This window comes from Macaca fascicularis, chromosome 7 (assembly GCF_037993035.2).
Source record: "Macaca fascicularis isolate 582-1 chromosome 7, T2T-MFA8v1.1".
Taxonomy (NCBI): domain Eukaryota; kingdom Metazoa; phylum Chordata; class Mammalia; order Primates; family Cercopithecidae; genus Macaca; species Macaca fascicularis.
Window position 1 is genome coordinate 19,820,023 of NC_088381.1, and position 23,018 is coordinate 19,843,040.

General features: G+C 47.4%; 1 protein-coding gene across 1 annotated transcript in view; it reads right to left on the bottom strand.

Annotated features, from left to right (window-relative positions):
• Positions 1-7,718: 7,718 nt before the first annotated feature.
• The window catches only part of TGM5 (transglutaminase 5), a 34,793-nt gene continuing 19,493 nt past the window's right edge, over positions 7,719-23,018 (bottom strand). Inside the window, exons 7-13 of the mRNA XM_073998444.1 lie at positions 15,693-15,831; positions 14,008-14,111; positions 13,662-13,901; positions 10,259-10,627; positions 9,563-9,723; positions 8,355-8,488; positions 7,719-8,141 (exon numbers count right to left, since the gene is read on the bottom strand). Coding sequence (XP_073854545.1) covers positions 7,988-8,141; positions 8,355-8,488; positions 9,563-9,723; positions 10,259-10,627; positions 13,662-13,901; positions 14,008-14,111; positions 15,693-15,831 — 1,301 coding nt within the window. The 3' untranslated portion in view covers positions 7,719-7,987. The remainder of the gene's footprint in view (positions 8,142-8,354; positions 8,489-9,562; positions 9,724-10,258; positions 10,628-13,661; positions 13,902-14,007; positions 14,112-15,692; positions 15,832-23,018) is intronic.

Genomic DNA, 23,018 nt, shown 5'->3' on the forward strand with positions numbered 1-23,018 from the left:
CAAGACAAGGATCTCATATTTGGCCTTACCTGGGCTTGTAAAACTGTGTTACCAGAAGCACTCTCAGTGCAGCTGTACTTGCTGCATATACCTGAGATGTCTATAGAATGATATAAAACACACGGCAAAAAATATTGGTTGCCTGTGGGGAGGGGATCTGGGCAGTGGGGTAGAAAGGCCTGACAACATTTTGAGTTGGCGACGATTTAGGAAAATAGTTACTCTCTTCTAATACTAGTGGGAGTGCAAATTTAAATTGGTGCAGCCTTGGCTGGGCGCAGTGGCTCATGCCTGTAATCCCAGCACTTTGGGATGTGGGTGAATCACTTGAGGTCAGGAGTTCGAAACCAGCCAGGCCAACATGGTGAAACCCAGTCTCTACTAAAAATACAATAATTAGCCAGACATGGTGGTGTGCACCTGTAATCTCAGTTACTCGGAAGACTGAAACATGAGAATAGCTTGAACCTGGTGGGTGGAGGTTGCAGTTAACCAAGATCATGCCACTGCATTCCAGCCTTGACAACAGAGCAAGACTTTGTCTCAAAAAAATAGAAATAAACAAATAAATAATAAATTGCTGCAGCCTCTCCAAATTGGTGCAGCCTCTACGGACAGTGTTAGTCAGACTGGGTGGCTTAAACAACAGATATTTATGTTCTCACCCTTCTGTAGGATGGAAGTTCAAGATCAGGGCCTTTATGCTTGGTGTCTGGTGAAGGCTGTCTTCCTCACACACCCTCTTCTCTGTGTCCACGCAGAAAGAGAAAGATCTCTGGTGTCTTTTCCTTTTCCTCTTCTTATAAGGACATCATTCTTATTGGACTGAAGCCCATTCTTATGACCCCACTTCACCTTTATTACCTTCCTGTAGGTCCCATCTCCAAATACTGTCACACTGGGGGCTAGTGCTTCAACATATGAATTTTTGGGGAGGACACAATTCAGTCCAGAACAGAGGGAAATTAAGTAGTTTGTACCAAAACTTTAAATGTCTATACTTTTTGCTGCTCTGCCTATGGATTATCCATTCTTTATTCCTTTACTTTCTTAATAAACTTGCTCTCACTTAAAAAAAAAGTCTGTACTTTTGCTTCATCCATTCTACTTCTAGGTATTTATCATACAAATGATCAAACAGGTGTAAAATAAGATTTATACAAGTATATTCAAGGCATTGATATTTATAATAGCTGAAGACTAGAAACTACCTAAACATCCATGTATAAGGTATTGGGTAGATAAATTATGGGACATGCATTCAATAAAATACATAAAGGTGAAAAAGAATGAAGTAACTCTATAAAAGGATGTGGAACAATCTCCAAGCTTGATTTGTTTGTTTGTTCATTTGTTTTGAGACAGAGTCTTGCTCTGTCACCCAGGCTGGAGTGCAGTGGTGCAATCATGGCTCACTGCAGCCTCAACCTCCTGGGCTCAAGTGATCCTCCCACTTCAGCCTCCAGAGTAGCTGGGACTATAGGCATGTGCCACCTACGTCTGGCTAATTTTTTATTTTTTGTAGAGACGGGATCCCACTATGTTTCCCAGGCTGGTCCTGAACTCTGGGGCTCAAGTGATCCCCCAGCCTTGGCCTCCCAAAGTGCTGGGATTACAGGCATGAGCCACCGTGCCCAGCCCAGGCTGTATTGTTAAGTGGAATAAGTGAGGTAGAGAACGAACAGTGTGAATAGTATGCTATCTTTGTGTAAAAGGTATGTGTGTGGGGGAAGAATATGTATGAATTTGCTTTTGTTTATATAGACTATTTCTAGAAAATTATCGCTTCTAGATAGAGAAACTCAGGGCCTAGGGACAAGGCTTTTTTCTATATACCCTTTGTATCTTTGTGCCCTGAACATATGTTAATATTTTTAAAGTAACAAAAACTGTCAGGGGAAAGAAAAGTCTGGCTGAAAGAACTGTTTTCACCACAGAGAACCCTTCACCTGGGAGGGCAATGAGGGAGTTGTGGGCTGGCCTCCCTTTGGGGAATGTGTTCTCCTTCTGGTACTAGCAAACAGAATCTTCTCTTTCCTGGCACAGTTCCCATGAGAGCTCCACAGAGATCCAGTCTCTGGCAGTATTTCAGTCGGGGCACTTTTTGAGGAGCCCATGATGAGACAGATGCTCTTGCATTTGGGTTGGGCTGGGGAAAAGCGAGTGGGAGATGTAAAGAGGATGGAGGGAGGGGGTGACCAGAAAGGTCTGTCCCACGGCACCCACACCTTTCTACTCTCCAGCCTCTGGCAGAAAAACAACCCCTTCGCTGGTGTGGACTCAAGAAGGATCTGTTTATTTATTTGTGAAACAAATACTTATAGAGCACTGCCATGCACCAGGAACTGTGTTAGGTACCGGCAGGTGCCGCCGGGAACCGCGTTAAGTGCCGACAGGTGCCGTCGGGAACCGCGCTAGGTGCCGGCAGGTGCCGTCGGGAACCGCGTTAGGTGCCGGCAGGTGCCGTCGGGAACCGCGTTATGTGCCGACAGGTGCGGTCGGTAACTGTGTTACGTCCGGGCAGGTGCTGTCGGGAACTGTTAGGAACCGGGTTAGGTACAGCAGTAAATTAGATAGACGCGTCCCTGCCACCGAGCAGCTTCTATTCCAGCAGGGGGAGACAAACAATACTAAGCGCATACGTCATTAGCTATTTCTCTGTAGTGTGCTAAATGCTGTAAAAGAGAAGTTTGAGTGCTCTCGGACCTAGGTGTGGAAGGTCAGGGTAGGCTTCTCTTAGAAGGTGATATTTAAGCTGAGAAACTGGGAGGATAAACAAGAGTTAGGTAGGAAATAGGACAAGGGTTGGCGCCAGAGGAGAGAAAACAGCACGTGCACAGGCTCTAAGGCAGGAAGCAACTGAAAGCAGGTCAGTGGGCCTGCATCACAGAGAGAGATGGGGAGAGGTAAGGCAAGGGCTAAATCTTGCAGAGTTGAGCTGAGAATTTTGGATTTTATCCTCAGAGCAGTGAGAAGCCGTTGAATGATATTTGAAGCAAGGGAGTAACACAATCAGATTTGCATTTTTTTAATACTGGCTAATATGGGGGAAATGATTTAGAGGGGGCAAAAAGGGAAGAGAGATGACAAATAAGAGACTAGAGTAATGGCTCAGGTGAAAGATGATGGTGGTCTACTCCGGGGGGTGTTAGTAAAGATAGACATAGGCTGGTCATGGTGGCTCACACCTGTAATCCCAGCACTTTGGGAGGCCAAGACAGGCAGATCACCTGAGGTCAGGAGTTCGAGACCAGCCTGGCCAACACAGCGAAACCCCATCTCTACTAAAAATACAAAAATTAGCTGGGTGTGGTGGCCCGTGCCTGTAATCCCAGCTACTCAGGAAGCTGAGGCAGGAGAATTGCTTGAACCTAGAAGGTGGAGGTTGCAGTGAGCCAAGATCACGCCACTGCACTCCAGCCTGGGCCACAGAGTGAGACTCCATCTCAATACAAAAAAAAAAAAAAAGATAGACATGGACAGATTTGACGGAGATGTAGGTTAAATGGCTATGACGTGCTAATGGACAGAATATCAGGTGGAGGACAGAGAAGAAAAGATATTCAACATGACTCCCAGGTGCAAATAAGTTAATTATGCTGGCATATTGCTTTACAAAGCACTTTTGCATACATTATCTTGTATGATCTGAACCTCAATCTTGTAAACTACATTAAGGGATCATTATTCCAATTTTACTGATTAGAAAATAGGTTCAGAGAGTTAACATTTATTTTAGGGAATATAAGATCAATTAATATACTGCCTCATTCCAGAAAGAATTTAAGACTAACAATGAAATATGGTATTGCAGAAGAGCACATTAAAATGATGCAAATGATGAAAGAACAAAGCAGGTGCTCAAACAGAGCCAAGGACGAGGCTAAAAGTGCACACTATAGCCTACCTTTGTGTTCCACACACAAGAAACTTACCTCTAAGCTCCAGAAGGGAGGGTTTCCCAACATCTCACAGCTTATCGTAAAGCCTAGACTCCAACTGAGGTCTTCCAACTCATACCCCACGCATTTGATTTCACATTAGCCTTGATCCAAGCCACCGCTGAGAAGGTCTCTCTATTCAGCCTTCTTTTAAAATCTCTCAAGAATTTCTGTATCTAAATACAGCAGACTAGCTTGTTACCATCCTCCCTATTGGGAACAATTAGAAAAGTTGAATGAAATGTTTAAAATATATCTTTGAAGGCATCAAGGCAGTGAGGACTTGAGGGATCAAGATCTTGGGGAGAAGAAGAGCAGAGAGTGAACTTGACACTGGCTGCCACTCTTCCATCTGGGGCATTTGCCCATTCGTAATTGGCAGATAAGAGCCTGAGAATCTGGCAGGCTAGCAGGCTTTGAGTTTGAGGGTCATCAAGGATGAGGGGCCCCAATAAACACCCCAGGCTTTCTGTTGGGACCTCAGCTCATCCCAGCTCAGACCTTCTGCTAACGTGCTATGCCAGGCACGTGACCTGCCGCCCCTCAGGAAGCTCCAGGCTCTCATGGAGTCTGAAGCCCAGCCTATCCTCTGGGGTTGGAGGAAAGCTGAATATGTCTGAGATCAGCGCTCTGCAATCAAATTCTTTTTGTCTGTACTCCTGAAAAGGCAGCAGCCCCAAAGCTGGCACCAAGTGGTTCCTGGATACTAGAAAATCGGGTCTCAGGGACAGGTAGAGAGGTGGTACCAGCTGCGCATTAGTTGGTTGGCTGCTGGTCAGCGGGCAGATGTGAGGAAGAAAAACTGAACCGTGGGGCTCGGAGGGCCAGGGACTAAAGGAGGAGCGGGCTCTGGGAAACAAAGTGTGGCTCTTGCTGCTGCCTGCCCTTTCCACACAGCCACCTCCCACCTCTCCAGTTATTCACCAGGTTGGGGTGAATGAGAGCTTCTGACATTTCCTTGAACTTCAGGCTAACGTATGACACTAACAAAGACACCTGTAGGACCCAAGTGCAGGCCTATGAGAGAACTGGGCAGTGTGACATGGTGGGAATTTGGAATCAGAAAGACTTTGCTGTGTGGTCTTAAACTAATTACCCAATTTCTCTGAACTAGATAAAGTCCTTTTATCTCATGATTGTCATTTGAATGCAAGCAAAGCCAAAACTAGTTTTGGTCAACTTAAAAAAACAAGAGTATGAAGGAGCTCCTAGATTGATGGGGAAAAGGAGAACCAGACTCGGGACTAGGAGAAGGATGGACTCCAGGGCAGCTGGAGGGACTAGGCAGCAGGAACAGAAGCTGGTCTGTTTCTGGGTCTTTGCTGCCGAGACGGATGGACTCCAGGTTTCTCCTTTCTCTAACCCACTTCACTCTGCAGTCGAAGTCCTGGGAGAAGTGTCTGATTGTTCCAGCATAAGTCGCATGCCCACCTCTTGGCCATGGGTGGGCAGGGTTTCTTCACTGGCAGAACCACCACGGATACACACAATAAGGAAAAAGAAATTCCTTCAAAAACTCTTTTTGCCTGGAGCTGAGCTGAATGTTGTCAGAAGAAAATTATACCGAGGGCCGGACACAGCGGCTCACGCCTGTAATCCCAGCACTTTGGGAGGCCGAGGCGGGCGAATCACGAGGTCAGGAGATCAAGACCATCCTGGCTAACATGGTGAAACCCCATCTCTACTAAAAATACAAAAAATTAGCCGGGCTTGGTGGCAGGCCCCTGTAGTCCCAGCTAATCGGGAGGCTGAGGCACGAGAATGGTGAGAACCCGGAAGGTGGAGCTTGCAGTGAGCCTAGATGGGGCGACTGCACTCCAGCCTGGGCGACAGAGTGAGATTGTATCTCAAAAAAAAAGAAAGAAAGAAAGAAGGAAGGAAAGAAGGAAGGAAGGAAGGAAGGAAGGAAGGAAGGAAAGAAAGAAAGAAAGAAAGAAAGAAAGAAAGAAAGAAAGAAAGAAAGAAAGAAAGAAAGAAAGAAAGAAAGAAAGAAAGAAAAGAAAGAAAGAAAGAAAGGAAGAAAGAAAGAAACTGAGTTCCACTAGGGGTGGGGGATGAGGGGTTGTGAGTTTGTCCATTGGGAATGGGTTGAGGAGAACCTTATTTGCCCTGTTTATTGGTCTATTCCCTACACCTAGAACATTCAGCACATTAGGAACTCAAAAAATGTTAAACGAATGAACGAAAGACAACCTTTGCTGAAGGGGGCCAGCCCTCCACACCTGTGGGCGTTTCTCATCAGGTGGGAAACGAGAGACTGAGAAAAGAAAGAGACACAGAGACAAAGTATAGAGAAAGAAAAGTGGGCCCAGGGGACCGGCGCTCAGCATACAGAGGACTGGCCCCTAGTAGAAACTCAGTAAATCTTTGTTGAATGAAAGAATTCATGAATGTGGTGTTAAAACCAGGACTCATTAAAGAGTCCTAGGGTGCAGTTCCTGAAACCTTCCATGTGCTTCAGAGGTCATTGTGTCTGTAAGATGTTGCTCTTTCTGGTGTTTTCCTTAAACTATTTCTCATGATTGTCAGGTAATAATTATAAGATGAAATAATTTTAAGTTACTTCCAGTTCCCTGCCAGTAGCTCCTGGTTCTCAGCCCACTCTCTCACAGGACTATTTCCCCACTTTCCCTAATTCTTACCACATGCCCTTCTATCCCTCTGATTAACTACACATACCCTTTGGTTTATACATACTGGAAGTCTTTATCTTCTTTATTTACTGTGAGTGTATTTAATGGGAAGCTGTCTCAGTCATGTAGCCAGTACTGAGAGAGCAAGTGCATCATGTCTTTCTTTGTGTAGAACTTGGTGCAGTGCCACAAGAGGAGATAATGCTCAGAATTGTTTTGTGTTCAGTAGGACCCAGAAAGGGTGGAGTTTGCGTGACCACAAACACAGGCAGCAACTAACAGAAAACTTTGAGAGTATTCCATTCCCCACTCAAAGTCTACCTCATTGTGTTATTCAGCTGGTTTTATGTCCCCAGCCAACGCAAGGCCACCCAGTGCATCGCTGAGTTTTGAGCAAATAGGCTGGTACTGTTAGGACTGAGGGACCTCTTGGATGTGATATGGGAAAGGATTCAAAGGAAGGCCAAGGGTGAAAGGTGTCCCAGGCTTTTTTTTTCCCCAAGACACCAAGATGGTAGGTAGTATGTAGAAACACCTGTGAGTTTTTGTTTTTTCTAGCTGGATTGTGGCTGATACACCACCTGTGGGTATCTCACTTATTTGTTGACGTGTTCGTTGTTTATCTCTGCTGCCTCCACTAGAAATGTAAGCTCCATGAGGGCAGGGACTTTGCTTTGTTTACTTTGTACCCCTACACTCAGAACCATTTCTGGCATATGCTAGGTACTTGATAAATACTTTTTTGAATGAATGAATAGGAGACTCCAGCATCCAGGGAACAGATAGGAAAGTGATGATTACATGGGGCAAAGGAGAGCAAGGTCTGAAGTTTATTCATACTAGGGAGTTAGTTATTGCAACAACACAATGACAGTGAGCTGTTCAGCCTGTCTTTTTCTTTCCTGGATATCTGGGGCAGGGGGCAGTAAGTCATGGTCAAGTCCTACCAGTATCCTCTGACCTCTGTGCCAAATCACGCTTCTGGATAGGAGACTGTGGAATCCCTGGAATCTCTGGACGGGACACAGTGGAATCCCTGGGCCCTAAAAAGAGTCCAGGGGAGCTGTGCAAATGGTCCAGGGAAATATCCATCCATAGACATTTCCTACCTGTTCTCTGGATGCTGGAGTACCCTATTCATTCATTCAAAAAATATTTATTGAGTGCCTAGCATAGCCAGAAATGGTTCTGAGTGTAGGGGCACAAGGTAAATAAAGCAAAGTCGCTGCCCTCATGGAGCTTACATTTCTAGTGGAGACAGGGGAGACGGACAATGAACACGTCATCCCCTCTGCTGCTCTCGCTGGAGCCCTGTGAAGCCTCTGTCGTGGTGGGGAATGGCGCAGCTCGCATTTGAACTTGCTCCTTTTCCTGAAGCTTGAAAGGCACACGTCCGGCACGTTGCTCCAGAATTTATAATGCAAAGTCTACATAAACATTCCTGTAACCCTTGATGTCCTTAAACTTGTTGCTTCTCATATTAGCTTGGATCTGCCTTTGGCCACTCTTGAAGGGGACGGTCTCCAGAATGATACTCGCTCGATGTTGGGGTTTGAGGACTCCAAGGCTGCAACAGAGAATGCGGCATGCCAGAAAACCACAGGCATGATGATGACCCCAGAGCCCTTTTCCACCCAGCTTCCTGAGTGCGAGGGAGTGCTTCCGCTTTCCCTTCCCCAGTGTCGTGAGTCGGCCCAGGAGCCCATGTCCAGGGAGAAGGATAGTGCTAATCTCACGGAGGGGAAAACAGAAGAGAAGGCTGAGCACTTGCAGCACTTACAGGACTTTCTGCTGTTTCTTGAAGAGGCCGCTTCCTTCCACGGTCAGCACACAGTCCTCAACCTGCTCCGAGAGGGGGTTTGAAAATATCACCTGTATGGAGAGTGGCTGGTTCACAACGGCTGCTCCTAGAACCTAAACAGACCAGGAGGGGAAGGAGAATTAGTTCTCATTCCGCAACTCACCAGACATTTACGAAGGGCGCTGTTCTGTAAGGTGGCAGGATACGCCATCCCCGAATATGCCACTTTGGCATAAGAATTACTTTGAGCCGAAGACAATTGAGAAGAAGCAGATATAAGAAAAGCTCTCTGGTTGCCCCTTATTTGCCTAAAAGCAGGACATAAATTTACAAAGGTGTCCCCCCTCCCCCTCTACCAAGAAGGACAAAGGCTGATCACCAGAGATGACTTCAGACCTTTATGAGCCTAGAGAGGGCACCAGAGGAATCTACACAACAGACTTTCTAAGTTTTATCTACCATGAGTTTCCCATGTATTTGCTTTCCCCAAATTTGCCACCCCTTGAGACTCAAGGTCCTTTCCCTTTCTCTTGTCACTTCTCTGAAAACATATTGCTTCTTTGCTAAGATGCCATAAAAGCCCAAGTTCTAGCCAAACCTTCATGTTTCCCCACCGGAGGGGGCTCCGTGGGCTTACTTAACAGGGTCTAGGAGGCTGGCTGGCCTTGGGGAGACAGCACGGGAAGGAAGGGAGCCTTTGAAATCTTCCCACTTGGAAGATCACAGAATGTCAGAGCAGGACGGGTCCTCAGAGGCCACCTGCTCTAATCCCCTCTCTGACAGTTCAAGAAGCAGAGGCCCAAGGCCTTGTCTGAGGATGCACAGCCAAAAAATGGCAAATCTGAACTGACTTTCAGACAGGGCTCTCCCCCGACCAGAGACCCTCCCATCTGTGCTCATTTTCCTTATGTTGAACCATGGGGAAGGCCAACAGCAGGAGTGGCACAAGAGGGATCTCTTCTATTGTCCATGGCACCTGTTCAAGGACCCATCCATAGGGCCTCTAGTGGGTGGTACAAGAGGATGAAGGTCTCTCAGACAAACATTTCCCTCCTGCGGCACCAGAAGAGGCAAAGGAGGGAGAGGATGCTCTCCTAAGCAGGCCCAGGCTGCCCTCTCACAGGGCTTCACCCCCTCCCCACCAGATCCAAGGGGCCCCACAAGCCATTTGCAGGACTCCTGCCTACATTAATCGTGATGCTCGGATAAGATAAGGTGATGATCTTGTTCACCAGGATTTTCTCGGGACTGCTTTTCTCTTCACCCAAGGCACTGATGCGGATCAGCTTGTCTGTTGACAGGTACTGGCTGTACTGGGAATAGGAGATTTTGCAGGGGTAGGTCTTTGCTAGAGAAAGAACACAAGGATGGGGTGAGAGAAGCTGAGAAAATCAGCCAGACCTGGGTTGGACCTGGGGTCTCTCTTCCACAGAGAAGAGAGAGTCAACAAGTACCAAGTCCCGGGGAAGCAGGTGGCAGCTTTTCAGATGAGTAAATGCGCTGGAAAGAGCCAAAATGGCTGCCCAAGGCCATTCTGCTAGGAAATGGGAGAGCTAAGGCTCCAACCAAGGTCTCAGAGACTCAAAATCTCAGGTTTTTCCTGCAAAACCGGCTACTTTTGTTGGGGTGGGAAAGGAGGAGGAAGAGAAAGGAGGCAGAGAGGAGATACTAGGAAGGAAGGAAGGAAGGAAGGAAGGAAGGAAGGAAGGAAGGAAGGAAGGGAGGGAGGAGGAAGGAGAAGAGAGAAGGAGGGGGATCGTGCCAGAGGGGACAGTAGGAATCACAGTGTCTCAGGGGTCTGTCCCCAGAACCCTGTTGGCTGGCTTGACCGCACCGACGTTGCCAAAACCGACTCTGCGGACACAAACTGTGCACACGCGTACCTTCTTTAGGAGAGAGTGTGATGAACGCTGTGTCCTGCCAGAATGGGGACAGGGGGCTGCCATCGTGCAGCAGAGACTGGGCACTCAGGTTCACTTTGAGGTCCTTGAACTGGGAGGACACGTTGAGGGCCAGCAGGACAAAGCATATATCTTGGCCCATGTTGGGCGGGTCGAGCAGCTTGAATTTCAGGGAGACTTGGACCACATCACTGGGTCGAAGGGAAGGTGTATGCAGGCTCCGAGGGCTGTCCCGGCTCAGTGGGGTGGGCCTGGAAGGTTGCAACTCTGCTTCTCTTTGGGAGCTATGGAAACTTCCAGCCTTCAGCTTCTGCAGAGCCTTCAGAAACACCTGCCTCTCCTGGAGGGAACCTGAAGGTGGGGAGAGCGCAGCACCAGCTGTGAGCCAGGCTGACCAGGGTACACCGAGGCTGAGCACCATCCCCCACCCAGTAGCTCCACCAACGACTTCAGGCCTTCACTCCCAGTAACAAGCAGTCCCTCCACTCCTCATGTGCTTTCCCAGGCAGGTTCTGCTGGCCACTTCACACCCATCCTCCCGTATCAACCACAAGCAAGGTGTATTACCATTACCATTTTTCTTCTTATTATTCTTCCATACACAGATAAAGAAAAGGAGGCTAACAGAAGTCATGTCACCTGCCCGAGTCCCACAACTAGTAAGGAGCAGAGCCCAGGCGGGAGCCAAACCTGCCCAACTCTAAAACCTGTGCTTGTGACCGCTCAACTCTATCCTGATGTCCTCAAGGGAAAGACAAAGGCCCACAAACGCAGAGAAATAAACCTCTTAAAGACAGCAGGGCATGGTGTGATTTCCTGCTCCAGAGCCAGATTATTGTTCAGGGATAGACTAATTCCTGGAAACTGAGAGAAAGGAGCAGCACAGTAAATAAGTAAATACGTATGAAAGGAGGTCCAGGTGTGCGGAGTTCCCAGAGTGGCCTCAGCTTCCCCGCTCTATCCCGGGGGTCCCTGTGGGCTGCATGTGCAGGAATACTTGCCCACGCCTCCCTTATAATTCCAGAAGCCGCCTTTGTTGAGTACTTACTCTCCCCAGGGACCAGTTCTACCCCTTCAATGCATTTGCCACAACATCCTGAAGCAGAGGCCACTTCTATACCCTTGCTCTGCGGGTCGTTCTAAGCCCAGTTCCAGACAAAAGAGAACCTGAAGACATTTGCTTCAGTAAGAATGGGCCCAAAGGCTGAGTGCAGTGGCTCACACCTGTAATCCCACCACTTTGGGAGGCCAAGGAGGGTTGACCACTTGAGGTCCGGAGTTTGAGACCAGCCTGACCAACATGGTGAAACCCTGTTTCTACTAAAAAAAAAAAAAAAAAAAAAATTAGCCAGGCGTGGTGGCAGACACCTATAATCCCAGCTACTCGGGAGGCTGAGACAGGAGAATTGCTTGAACCCGGGAAGCGGAGGTTGCAGTGAGCCAAGATCACGCCATTGCCCTTCCGGTCTGGGTGACAAAGCAAGACTCTGTCTCAAAAATAAAATAAAATTAAATTAAATTTTAAAAGTGTGGGCCCTGATAGATGGGAATCCGATTTAGCGCATCTGCGGTCTGTGCGACCCCAGACCCTGCCAGGCTGGGTGGGAGGAGACTGAATACTGCTGGCCCAAGGAGCACCTGAGCAGGACACCCAGGCCCACCGGGGTATGGCTCCAATCCCCCTGAGTCCACAGGGGACCCTGTGGGCCTCTGTAGCAAATGCGGTCACAGCCCCGCCCATATCCCCTTGGCACTTGCCATTTCAGTGCCCACAGACCCTGCTTCTCAAATTACAGCCCCTGCAACTCTGTCTGAGTCTTTCTCTGCTACCAGAGCAGACTCAGCTCATGCATGGGGCGGGCCAGAAGTGCGAGAGAATTTACATCCCCTAGGAACAGCCCTCAACTCATGACCGACAGGAATTGATGGATAAACACCCTAGACCCTGTGCCTGTCTGGTGCGATAAATCTGCAGTGTTGTTCAGCACTTCACACCGAATCAGTGATAGGGTTGCCAGATTTAGCAAACAAAAATACAAGGCAATTTAATTTGAAACAAACAATAAAAAATTTGGGACATCTTTTTTTTTTCTTTTTCTTTTTCTTTTTTAAGAAATGGAGTCTCACTCTATTGCCTAGACTGGAGTGCAGTGTTGCCATCATAGCTCACTGCAGCCTCAAATTCCAAGGCTAAAGCGATCCTCCCATCTCAGCCTCCCAAAGTGTTGGAATTGCAGGTGTGAGCTACAGCTCCTGGCCTGGGACGTATTTACACTAAAGCATTATTTGTCCTGTATTTTTCCTGGCAACCCCACGCCCAGAGCTCCCAGCCAGCTGTCACTGTGCTAACAGGCTTGAAAATGTACCCTTACATCCACTTCCTCCCCTTCCCTGTCTCCCTTCCTCACTCTGCTACCAGCATCTCCAGGATAGCCTCAAAAATAAACCACTTGTATTTGAATGCTTGCCTCAGGATCCATTTCTGGGGCAACCCAGCCAAGATGAGGCCAGAGGCCGCAGGGAGAGGGTGGTGATGGCACTGCTGGGCTGCGTTCAACACTCGCCCCCTACTGCAAATCCCCTTTCCAGGTGGGGAATTCTGGAGCCTCCCCGTCCCCTGTCCCCAAGGCCCATGTAGACGAACCACAGACACCCACTCACCAGCACTCCCAGGAACTGCTCAGCCCTCCCTGCCGCCCTCTACCCACCCTGCCTTGTGCCTGCTCAGATCCTCCCCAGCCAGATCCTGGCTCTGGCCCTCACCCTGCCTCTGGCCCTCACCCTGCCTCTGGCCCCCATGGACTGGATATTTTTGCCTGGTTCCCTGGTAGTTGAACCCAGTGGCTGGCGTTTCTCAGTTTCCAGGCATTCATCCATACCGGATTAACACAGCCTCCCTGTGGCCCTGCTGCCAGGGCTGTCACCTCAGAGTCAGCCTCTGGTCCTGCCAGCCCCGCAGGGAGGAGGGTGGGAGTGAACATCTGGGCTCGCCTCAGCCTGTCCTCCAAAGACTCAGTGAAACACAATGAATTAAACAATACCCTAAATAAAATAAATGAATGGCATAGTGTTTACTAAATTCCCTGCCGTCTTCAGTGGGAGGCTGATTTTGGGGCGGGAAGCAGGGGTGAAGGATTCATATTCTGTTTGGGCTCCATAGTCCCTGTGAGCGCCTTGTGGCGGGAGCTCGCTGGCCTGCAGGATGTGGGGTGGGGGTGTGACGAACAAGTGAGGCCGTGGGGCCACCCCAACTAGGGCCTCAAAACTGAACGGCTGAGGCGACCGTGGGGCTGGGTCCTGCCTCTCAGATGCTCTCTGGCTCCCCGGGGTGGGGGAAGGTTCCTGCAGGACTGGGGCTGTGAGTAGGGCTGGCTTACTTACTTACCTTCTTCGTACTTGTAGTTCTCTGTGATGTCATCCCGCTCATCACTCTGGATGCTCTTTGTGCTGATAAAATTGCCAACAGAACTCGTGTCCTGGTGAAGTTTCTGCTCCTTCCCTCCCTGGACGAGCCAGGACATGCAGTCAGCATTCACCATCGAAAACACAAAGGGCGTGTCGTAGTTCAGGTCCACTTCTCCTTCTTTGATGGCTCTGACAGAGGCAGGGCCGCAGCAGTAGACGCCTGAAGGAGAACAGGGGAGCCTCGGTGGGCCGTTTGTTGCAGGGCTGGGCAGGGGTGGGGCACTTCCCATGGGAGCGGGTCCTGCCTTTCTTCTGGAGAGCCTCACCGTTGCTCATCTCCTGAGGTGTGGCGTCCAGCACCTGCCAGCCTCCATATCCAGGGGGCAGATCCTTCCGGGCCATCCAGCACTCATTCCAGACATGGAAGTTCCTGTGTCAAACAGAGCCAAGGGAGACGTTGTACTGCTTGGTCTTTCTAGAACAAGGCAAGGGATGGACGAGCAAATGAACTGTTGGATAGAAAGAGAGACTTAGCACACGCACAGGGCTTGAAACCTCTGTGGATAGCCAGGCACGATGGCTCATGCCGGTAATCTTAGTAGTTTGGGAGTCTGAAGTGACAGGATTGCTTGAGCTCAGGAGTTCAAGATTAACCTGGGCAATAAAGGAAGACCTTGTCTCATAAAAAAAAAAAAAATTAACTAGGCATCATGGCGTGTGCCTATAGTCCCAGCTACTTGGGAGGCTGAGGTGGAGGATCAGTGGAGCCTGGGAGATCAAGGCCACATTGACCTCGATCAGACCACTGCGCTCCAGCCTGGGCAGCAAAGCCAGACCCTGGCTCAAAAAAATGATTAATTAGTGACAGGTCTTCCTCTCGTGGACCTCTGTTTGCCTCCCAGAAAAGAGTTTCCCTCTGCGGACTCAGCTTGTGAACAGAAAGTGAAGGCTTCCAGAGTCCACTGAAGTTAAAAATCCTTCACTGTCTCATCAAACAGTCTTCGTGGCCCCTTTGTGTGTGTTGCTGACTCACAGAGGCAGTCGCCGTCTTTGTGTTCGGAGGTAAGGCCGTCCTGTGGTCAGAACTGTTGGCACTCAGGAAACAATATTCCAAAATGAAGGTCTCAGAAGCAGAAGTGTTTTTTTGGACCTTTTCCTGTCTTCCTGTCTCTCAGTCTCATTTACCCCCATGGCTAACCAGAGAAATTAAAATCTCTCTTCCCCAAGGTGGGAAGGTCATGGAAACCGGAACCCCTTTTCCCCAAAGGCAGTCTTAAAACCTAAAAATATTGCCCTGGCTTTCCCTCTGCCTTTGTGTATAAAAATTGGCCATAAAAATTTTATCTGACCTACCTTGTTTGACTGTAGGTCAAAAGACCCTCATTCTGGAGAGGGTTCTGCCCCATGTTGGGAAGGAAGGAACTCATGCTCAGAGAGGCCAAGCAGAATGTAGACAGACAGGGCTGGGTTTCCCCGCTCAGTCTATTAGTGTTAGGTCATACCATTTGTCCAAGCATATTTCTACGTGGCTGTCCATACTCTGTTAGATTAAGCATAAAGATGGACAATTTCCCCTGTATCTTTGGGTCTTCATTCTGAAGGCTCCTGTGTATACGTTAATAAATGCGTATGCCTTTTCTCTTATGGATCTGATTTTGTGAGTTGATTTTTTTTTTTTTTTTAACAAACCTTCAGAGGGCAGTGGGGAAATTTTCTCCAGGCCCCACAGAACCAGGAGGTTCTGCGAAGGAGGTGACGAAGATGAAAACCTCAACCCGGGGCAGAACGTTCTTATGATTGTGAGACTTCTAAACCCCAAATGGGCTTTGTTCAGCTGTCTCCCAGCTGAAGACTGGCAAGAGGTGTGGGGGCAGCCTTGGCGTTGGGGGGGCGGGGTGGAGGAGGTGAAGGGGAGGGAGCAGACTCACGGACATCGTCCTGCCCTTCCTCCTGCCATGGGGCTTGGCTCTGATGTGTGGCCCTAGAAATAGGTTGAGAGGTTGTTTCTCACCAGATAGTATCCTTCTTCTTATTCCCCAAAATCCGGCCCGTGTTGTCATAATACTCGTCTATGATCAGGTTTCCATCTGTGTCGTGGCCAGAGTCGAAGTTGGTGATCACACGGGTGGGGATCCCCAGGCACCTCATCACTGCAAAAGGGCAGAAAAAAGTCACCTGTGAGCTGTAGATTCCAGACCTGTGTATTCCCGGACTTTGGGGCCTGGACCTGGAGATATCTTCCGTCCGTCATCTGTAGGACCGTGCTGGAGCTGTTTGGAACACTGGAATAGTGATATTTCCAACTTCCCTCCCCACTTCTGGAGCTCATGGGAGAGATTCTATGCAAAGGTCAGGATGCTGACTGCTCAGACAGGCACTGCCTGAGCCAATGAAGTCTAGCAAGCTGTGAGCTCTGCTTACGCCACAAGAGTGCGACAGGCATGCCTTTCCTTTGGCAAAACTCAGAGGCCCGACTCAACTGCACTTCTCTTCTGGCCCTGAATCTCCATCTTCAAGCTACAGCTGGAATTCTATTCCTTTCTGTGATTAGGATGATTGCTCGAGACCATCAGATTCTCAAGCAAAACATTCTGTATGATTTTTCCTGGGTGTATGATCTTGGAAGCCTCTCTAGGAAAGCATCACAGATCAAGCCAACAAGGAAAGGAAACCATGTAACAAGAGCTTAGAAAAGTGAGAGCTTCCACCTCGTAGAGACGTTATTGAAAGAAGGCAGAGTGCTGTCTTTATTCCTGGGGGCCATGCATTCTGTTTGCCAGCCAACTCCCTTTCTTTATCCTCTGCCGTATTTCCATTCTGTGCTTTTTTTTTTTTTTTGAAGTAAAAAAATCACACTCCAGCCCTAGTTCCCCAGGGAATCTCGGCTCACTGCAACCTCCGCCTCCTGGGTTCAAGTGATTCTCCTGCCTCGGCTCCCTGAGTAGCTGGGATTACAGGCACACACCACCACGCCCGGCTAATTTTTTTTTTTTTTTTTTTTGGATTTTTAGTAGAGATGGGGTTTCACCATGTTGGCCAGGCTGGTCTCGAACTCCTGACCTCAAGTTATCTGCCTGCCTCGGCCTCCCAAAGTGCTGGGATTACAGGCGTGAGCCATTGCGTCTGGCCTCTGTGCTCTTTTAAGTACAGGAAAATCCCACCATGAAATGCTGTGGGGATCCCTGTCCCTTCATGTCCAGCAATGACAGCCCACTCAATTTAATAATGACAATAATAGTATCTACCAGCTGGGCATAGTGCTAAATGCTTCGCACACATTATCCTCAAGACAACGCTATATGACCGCTACTATTATTATCTCCATTTTGAAGACAGAGAATCAGAGGCTAAGAAAGCTTGCTACCTTGACCAAGGTCACACAGCTAAGCAGAGGCAGAGCTACCACTCATATCCTGGTTTTACTGCTAAGCTTGCAGTCAATACCGAGTCCAGCTCTCAGTAGTATGCATACAGTTCAGCATCTTAGTGTTTCCACCTAATTTTATATCCCAAGCATTTTCCTATATTATCAAATATTTGCCCAAAGCAAGATTTTAGTGGTGATTATTTTGAAACATTTAGTTGGTTTTCAGTTTTCCCCCTGTTGTAAATACTGTGATAAATACCTTTGTAGATCAATATCTCCCTTCCTCTGGGACATATTCTAAGGGGTAAAATGACCGAGTCAAAAATATGGTTATTTCTAAGGGTTCTTCACACACACTACTGTCATTTCATAAAAACCTATAATTTTTAGTTTAAACATTTAATTGCATACAGATTTTAGCTCACCCTCTTCTTATTCTGCACTTTGACACAGAGCCTCTCCAGGCCAGGGTGGCGACAGGCCTCTGGATGGGACCAGAAAAGGGAGGGGAGAAGCCCAAAGGGAGCCTTGAGCTCGCGTGGCAGGTCTGAACAGGGCTGAAGAACTAGGGCAGGCAGTGGGTAGAGCTGACTAAGTGGGTTGTAGGTGGAGGTGACACAGGACGGCTGCAGAGGTGAGGCTGAAGGTTGAAAAGCTGTCACTGAAGGACCCTGAGACAGCAGTGAGACAAGAGAGCAGCATTGCAGAGGCACATTTATGCTAAAAGTACAGTCAGGAGGGTGGATGACGCTCACAGTAACAAGAAAATGTGCCAAGGAGGAGGGCAGGGAGGCAGAGCAGGGAGCAAGCCTCCCCCTGCCCTTCACCCGGATGGACGAGTTCATGAGTGGCCACCTGAAGGGTCAGTAGTGGTGTCAACTTCTGCTAAACATGACTTGATGAGCACTGTCCCACCCTAACACAAGTAACTGATCCTGAAGCACTTTGAAGTTCTCTATGAGACCAGAGTACGAGGCTTGTGATGAACTGTTTACAAGTCTGTCTTCCTAAGGGCAGGGATTGTGTGTTATTCATCTTTCTCATTACTCAGCTATTAATAATACAGGGCAAGGCCCATTTTGCATCTTGCTGCATCTTTGCTGGATGGATGAATGGATGGATGGATGAATGGTGTCTTGTGAATCTTTTGTCTGTTCTGGTGATTTCTGAGTTCAACACACCACTATCCTAATGGCCGTGTGATGCTTTGGGTACCAAGCTCAACTGTCTGTAGAGCATAAGCTTTGAGTGGTGATGGATTTGCACTGATCCAGTCTCACCCTTTGCTCATCATGGCTTGTGAGAGGACTTGGATGGGGAGCAGATTGTCACAGTAGAACAGAATGAAGTTACAGAGGGGCAAGAATGGTTTCTTACATAGCGGGTGAAGCGAAGGCATCAGCTTCAAGGCACTCAGATCTGTGCAGCAGAAGCCGTGCACACGCATGTTTCCAGGGGCCTTGCTCCCTCTGTCCTTCTGGTTCTGTCCTCCCACAAAGAGCTCATCCCAACTATGGCTTTCTCTCCCACTTCTGTGCCCAGGACTCTTGAATTTGAATCTTGAGCCTGTCTGGAGACCTTGCTGTCACTGAACACATCCCTCACTGAACTTACTGTCTTCCAGCCTTTCTAGTCAAGGACATCATCATCATAGCTACCAGACGTGGTGCCAAGCACGGCGCGGGGATTATCTCCCTTAGTTGTCTTCATGCCCATATGATTATCCCAACTTTAAAGATGAGACACCTGGAGCTTAGAGAGGTACGGTCACATGGCAGAAAGAGAAAAGCCAGGGCAGGACATAAACCCACGTTTCTCTGATCTCAAAGCCTCTCATGCTTTTAACTGCAGGCCACAACACGCAACTCCACTGGACATCCCAGCCACACCTCAGTCTCAGTGCACCTTCCTCTGCGAAGTTTTCACCAATGACTCCACACCACACTCATCCCTTCTCGTGCCCTCACATAACCCTGATCGCCTGTGTCACACATTTCAGCACTGGATTTGGCTGTCTGTAATTTAATGTGTCTGTCTTATCTTGTCTGCCAAATTACACATCCCCCTAGAGTTGAGCTCATATAAGACTTTTCTTGCATTTCTACATTCCTAGTACAAGGCTGGGCACAGGGTAGGTGCTCATTATATTCCTGTTAAAGTAAGGCACCTTTAACCTGTTCCTGCGGACTCTCAGTCCTGATGACTCACAGCTTGACGTGAGATTTAGGTGACCTGTCACTGATGATTTTGAGGGCTCTGAGTCCCTGAGTCCCTCGTAAAAGAGAAACCCACGTGGGGAATCTGTGCTTATGGACATGCATACACTACATGCACATGCACTGATGCAGTGACAAGTGGGCAAAGGTGAATGAGATCTCAGAGTTGGGAAGGGGCCACAGAGTTATCAAGGTATATCACTCTGCATTCTCAGCATCAGCAATTACATTTCTTCATTCAGCCATTTAGTAGTCATTCAGTGATAAGTGATGAGACCAGGTAGTCAATTAGATGAAGAGGATACAAAAATGAAAGACATTCCTGCCTTCAGGGAAGACAACTCCACTTGACAGGTAGTGGACCATGTCCTAATGGTGTATTAAAATGATGAGGATGGGGCCAGGCACAGTGGCTTAGGCTGGTAATCCCAGCACTTGGAGAGGCCAAAGAGGGAGGATCGCTTGAGCCCAGGAGTTCGAGACCAGCCTGGGCAACGTAGTGAGACCTCACCTCTATAAAAATAAAAAAAATAGCTGGGTATGATGGAGCTGTGGTCCCAGCTACTCAGGAGGCTGAGGCAGGAGGATTGCTTGAGCTTAGGAAGTTGAGGCTGCAGTGAGCCATAATGGCACCACTGCACTGCAGCCTGGGTGCTCCAGCCCGGGTGACAGAGTGAGATCCTGTCTAAAATAAAATAAAATATCTAGTATGTTTCAGGACTGGCTGTAAAGTTCTTTTTGCCCCCATGTGGAAATGTGGCCCTAATTTTACAAGAAAAATTCAGTGGAAAGTTAGAGTTCAGTTTATTGAAATGCATTCAGTTAGCTTTACTGCCACAATTCCATGGCTTTTATTGAGAAATGTGGCCAAAACTTCAGCTCATAGAGTCCAAGTAATTGAGTGTAAATGTGATGACTTTTATCACCTTTTAGTTTCTCCCTGAATGCATTAAGCTTCCAAATGATAAATATATCACTTTCTGCTCTTTATCCCATGCCTTTAATCGTCCCTTATAACCAAGATGATCATATTGCTTTGGTCTTTCAGATTTGCCATCACTAGATCGTATTTGAACTGTTCTCTCTCTCACCTGTAATGGGAAGGAAATGAAATCTTATTTGTTTCCTTAACAGTACCTTAAGTATGCAAAGGTGTACCATCTGTTTTCCACGATAATCTCCGGTCTTCTAGCCTGCACTAAGACAAGGCCCTACCAAAATTATTTTTTGATAAGGGGGTGGGGGCAAGTAGGAACTGAACCCTAGTCATCAAAGTGCAATAACCTGTTACTCAAGAAGTACAAATGAGCACTGTTTACAGAGAAATAGGACATGGAAACAAGGATATCAACCTTGAAGGAGCAAAGCGCAGCATGTAGGACCTGGGTCATGTATTAGCTGAAAATGGCAGCGCAGAAGGTGGCAGTGGGCAGTTACCATGGAGCTGGGAGACCTGCTCTGTGGCTCTGTGGCACATTTGTAAGGGTTATCTGGGTGTGTGTGGCGGGGGGAGGGTCTTAAATGGCAAAAAAGTCCCCTTCACAGTGAGCAGTACAATCACTCCCTCCATCCTCACACAAGTCAGTCTCCTGGACCAGTAGAGAAAAGACAAAAATGTCAGCTGCTTATGCGGGGATGGACAATCAGAAGACTGCTTTAAAAGGCCTCTAGTCCAAATGTTTAATATGAATATTTTGTGTCTAACTTCCAGTTGCAAAATACAAAGAACAGAGGCATAAGAAGACCAACAACACAGTGAAGCCCTCAGGTAAGTCTGAAAGGCAGAGTTGTGCAGGACAACTGCCTCAGTGTCTTCAACCAAGTCACATATTGAATTAAAGGATCTCTTTGATATTAAAGGAGACACAGAGGACATTGCAACCAGGTGCGATGTTTGGTTCCTCATTCGATCCTGGTTTGGACAAACTGACTGTACAGACACAAACTGTAGCCTTGCCCCCACCACTTCATGCTGGCAAAGACTGAACCATCTCAGCCAGGCATCAAGGTCAATGTCAACCGTGATAAGTTGTATCGACGGCAGGTACCCCTGATATTATGTAAACAGGAAGCACTACTTTTGTTGTCTTCCTTCCCAAAACACATACTTCCAGTATGATCATGAGAACAATAATAGACAAATCACAATTGAGGGACTTCCCAGAGCAGCGTCCAGGCCACCACACAGGCATGGGAAGCCCAAAAAGAACTCAGCAGTCTTATCGAGTTAACGAGATGAGATCACAATTGAGGGAAGCCTAGAGGGCTGAAATTTGCAGGGTGGAGTGTATGCAGGGGAGAGAGCTGAACAGAGAAAGTATTCCAGAGATCTGCAGAGGGGTCTTTCACGTCTTTGGCTGAGTGGTGATCTGTGCAAGCATGGGGATGAAATTCCAGGAGGCCAGATAAAGCAACAGAGTGGAGAGGCCTCGTAATACATTGGGCATTTGATAAGAGTCTTCAGAAGAGGCATGACTTAGTAGTGGGGCTAAATTAAGCCTAGGGTAAAGACCGCTCTGGAGCCATCAAGATAAAGCTTAAAAGCAAACCTCAAGGAGTTCGAGACCAGCCTGGTCAACATGGCAAAACCCTGCCTCAACTAAAAGTACAAAAATTAGCTAGGCATGGTGATGGGCATCTGTAGTCCCAGCTACTCAGGAGGCTGAGGCAGGAGAATAGCTTGAACCCGGGAGTCGGAGTTTGCAGTGAGCCGAGATTTCGCCGCTGCACTCCAGCCTGGGCGACAACAGAGAGACTCTGTCTCAAAAACAAAACAAAAACCAAAAACCAAGAAAACCTTCAAAGGCTCAAATTAATCTGCAAGGAATTTATTATTGCTGTACCACACAAAGTCCTTTAAAGGAATAAAACAAAATTCAGTTCTTAACAGCATAACACAATAAAAAATGGGTAAGCATGCAAAGAAACAGGAAAATATGACCCATAGCCTGTAAAAAAAATTAATCAATAGAACCAGATTCAGAAATGCCAGAGATCATGAAATTAGCACAAAGTGACAAATCATCCATACTCCAAACCTCAGCATCATGTAATATACTCACATAACAAACCTGCACAGGTATCCCCTGAATCTAAAATAAAAGTTGAAATTATTTTTTAAAAAGCTGATCTCAAAAAAAAGGAGACAAGGACCTCAAAGAGCTATTTTATATATTATAAATATGCTCAAAGTGCTCGAGAGGAGTTATAGAAAAACAAGAACATAACAAGAAGAGAAACGGGAGGTAAAAAAAAGACTCAGTAGAACTTCTAAGGATAAAAAATACACACTGGCCTTAAAAAATAAATAAAAATAAAACTATATACATATGTATATAAAAGACAAATACAATACATGAAACCAACACCATACTGAATAAAACACTGCACAAAGATGATAATATGTTTTTTTGTGAAAACACATCCAACTACAGTGCTACACATTAAACACATTAAAATGTTTCCCTATCATGCAGAGAGGCGAATAGAAGTGAGCTATGAGATAAAAGGGGGAAATTAATTAATTGATTTTAATAAGAAGGGCCTTTTACAAAAGAGGGGCCTGAGCAGACCAATTATGGTAAATGCCATGAAATGAGGAATATAGTTGACTTAACTCTAAACGTTCCAAGGAAGAAAGGAAATAAAAGGGGAAAAAAGTGGGAGAGAGGGGAACTGAAGTTTCAGGGATAGCTAGAAACAACTTATTTATTTATTTTTATTTTTATTTTTATTTTTGAGACAGAGTGTGGCT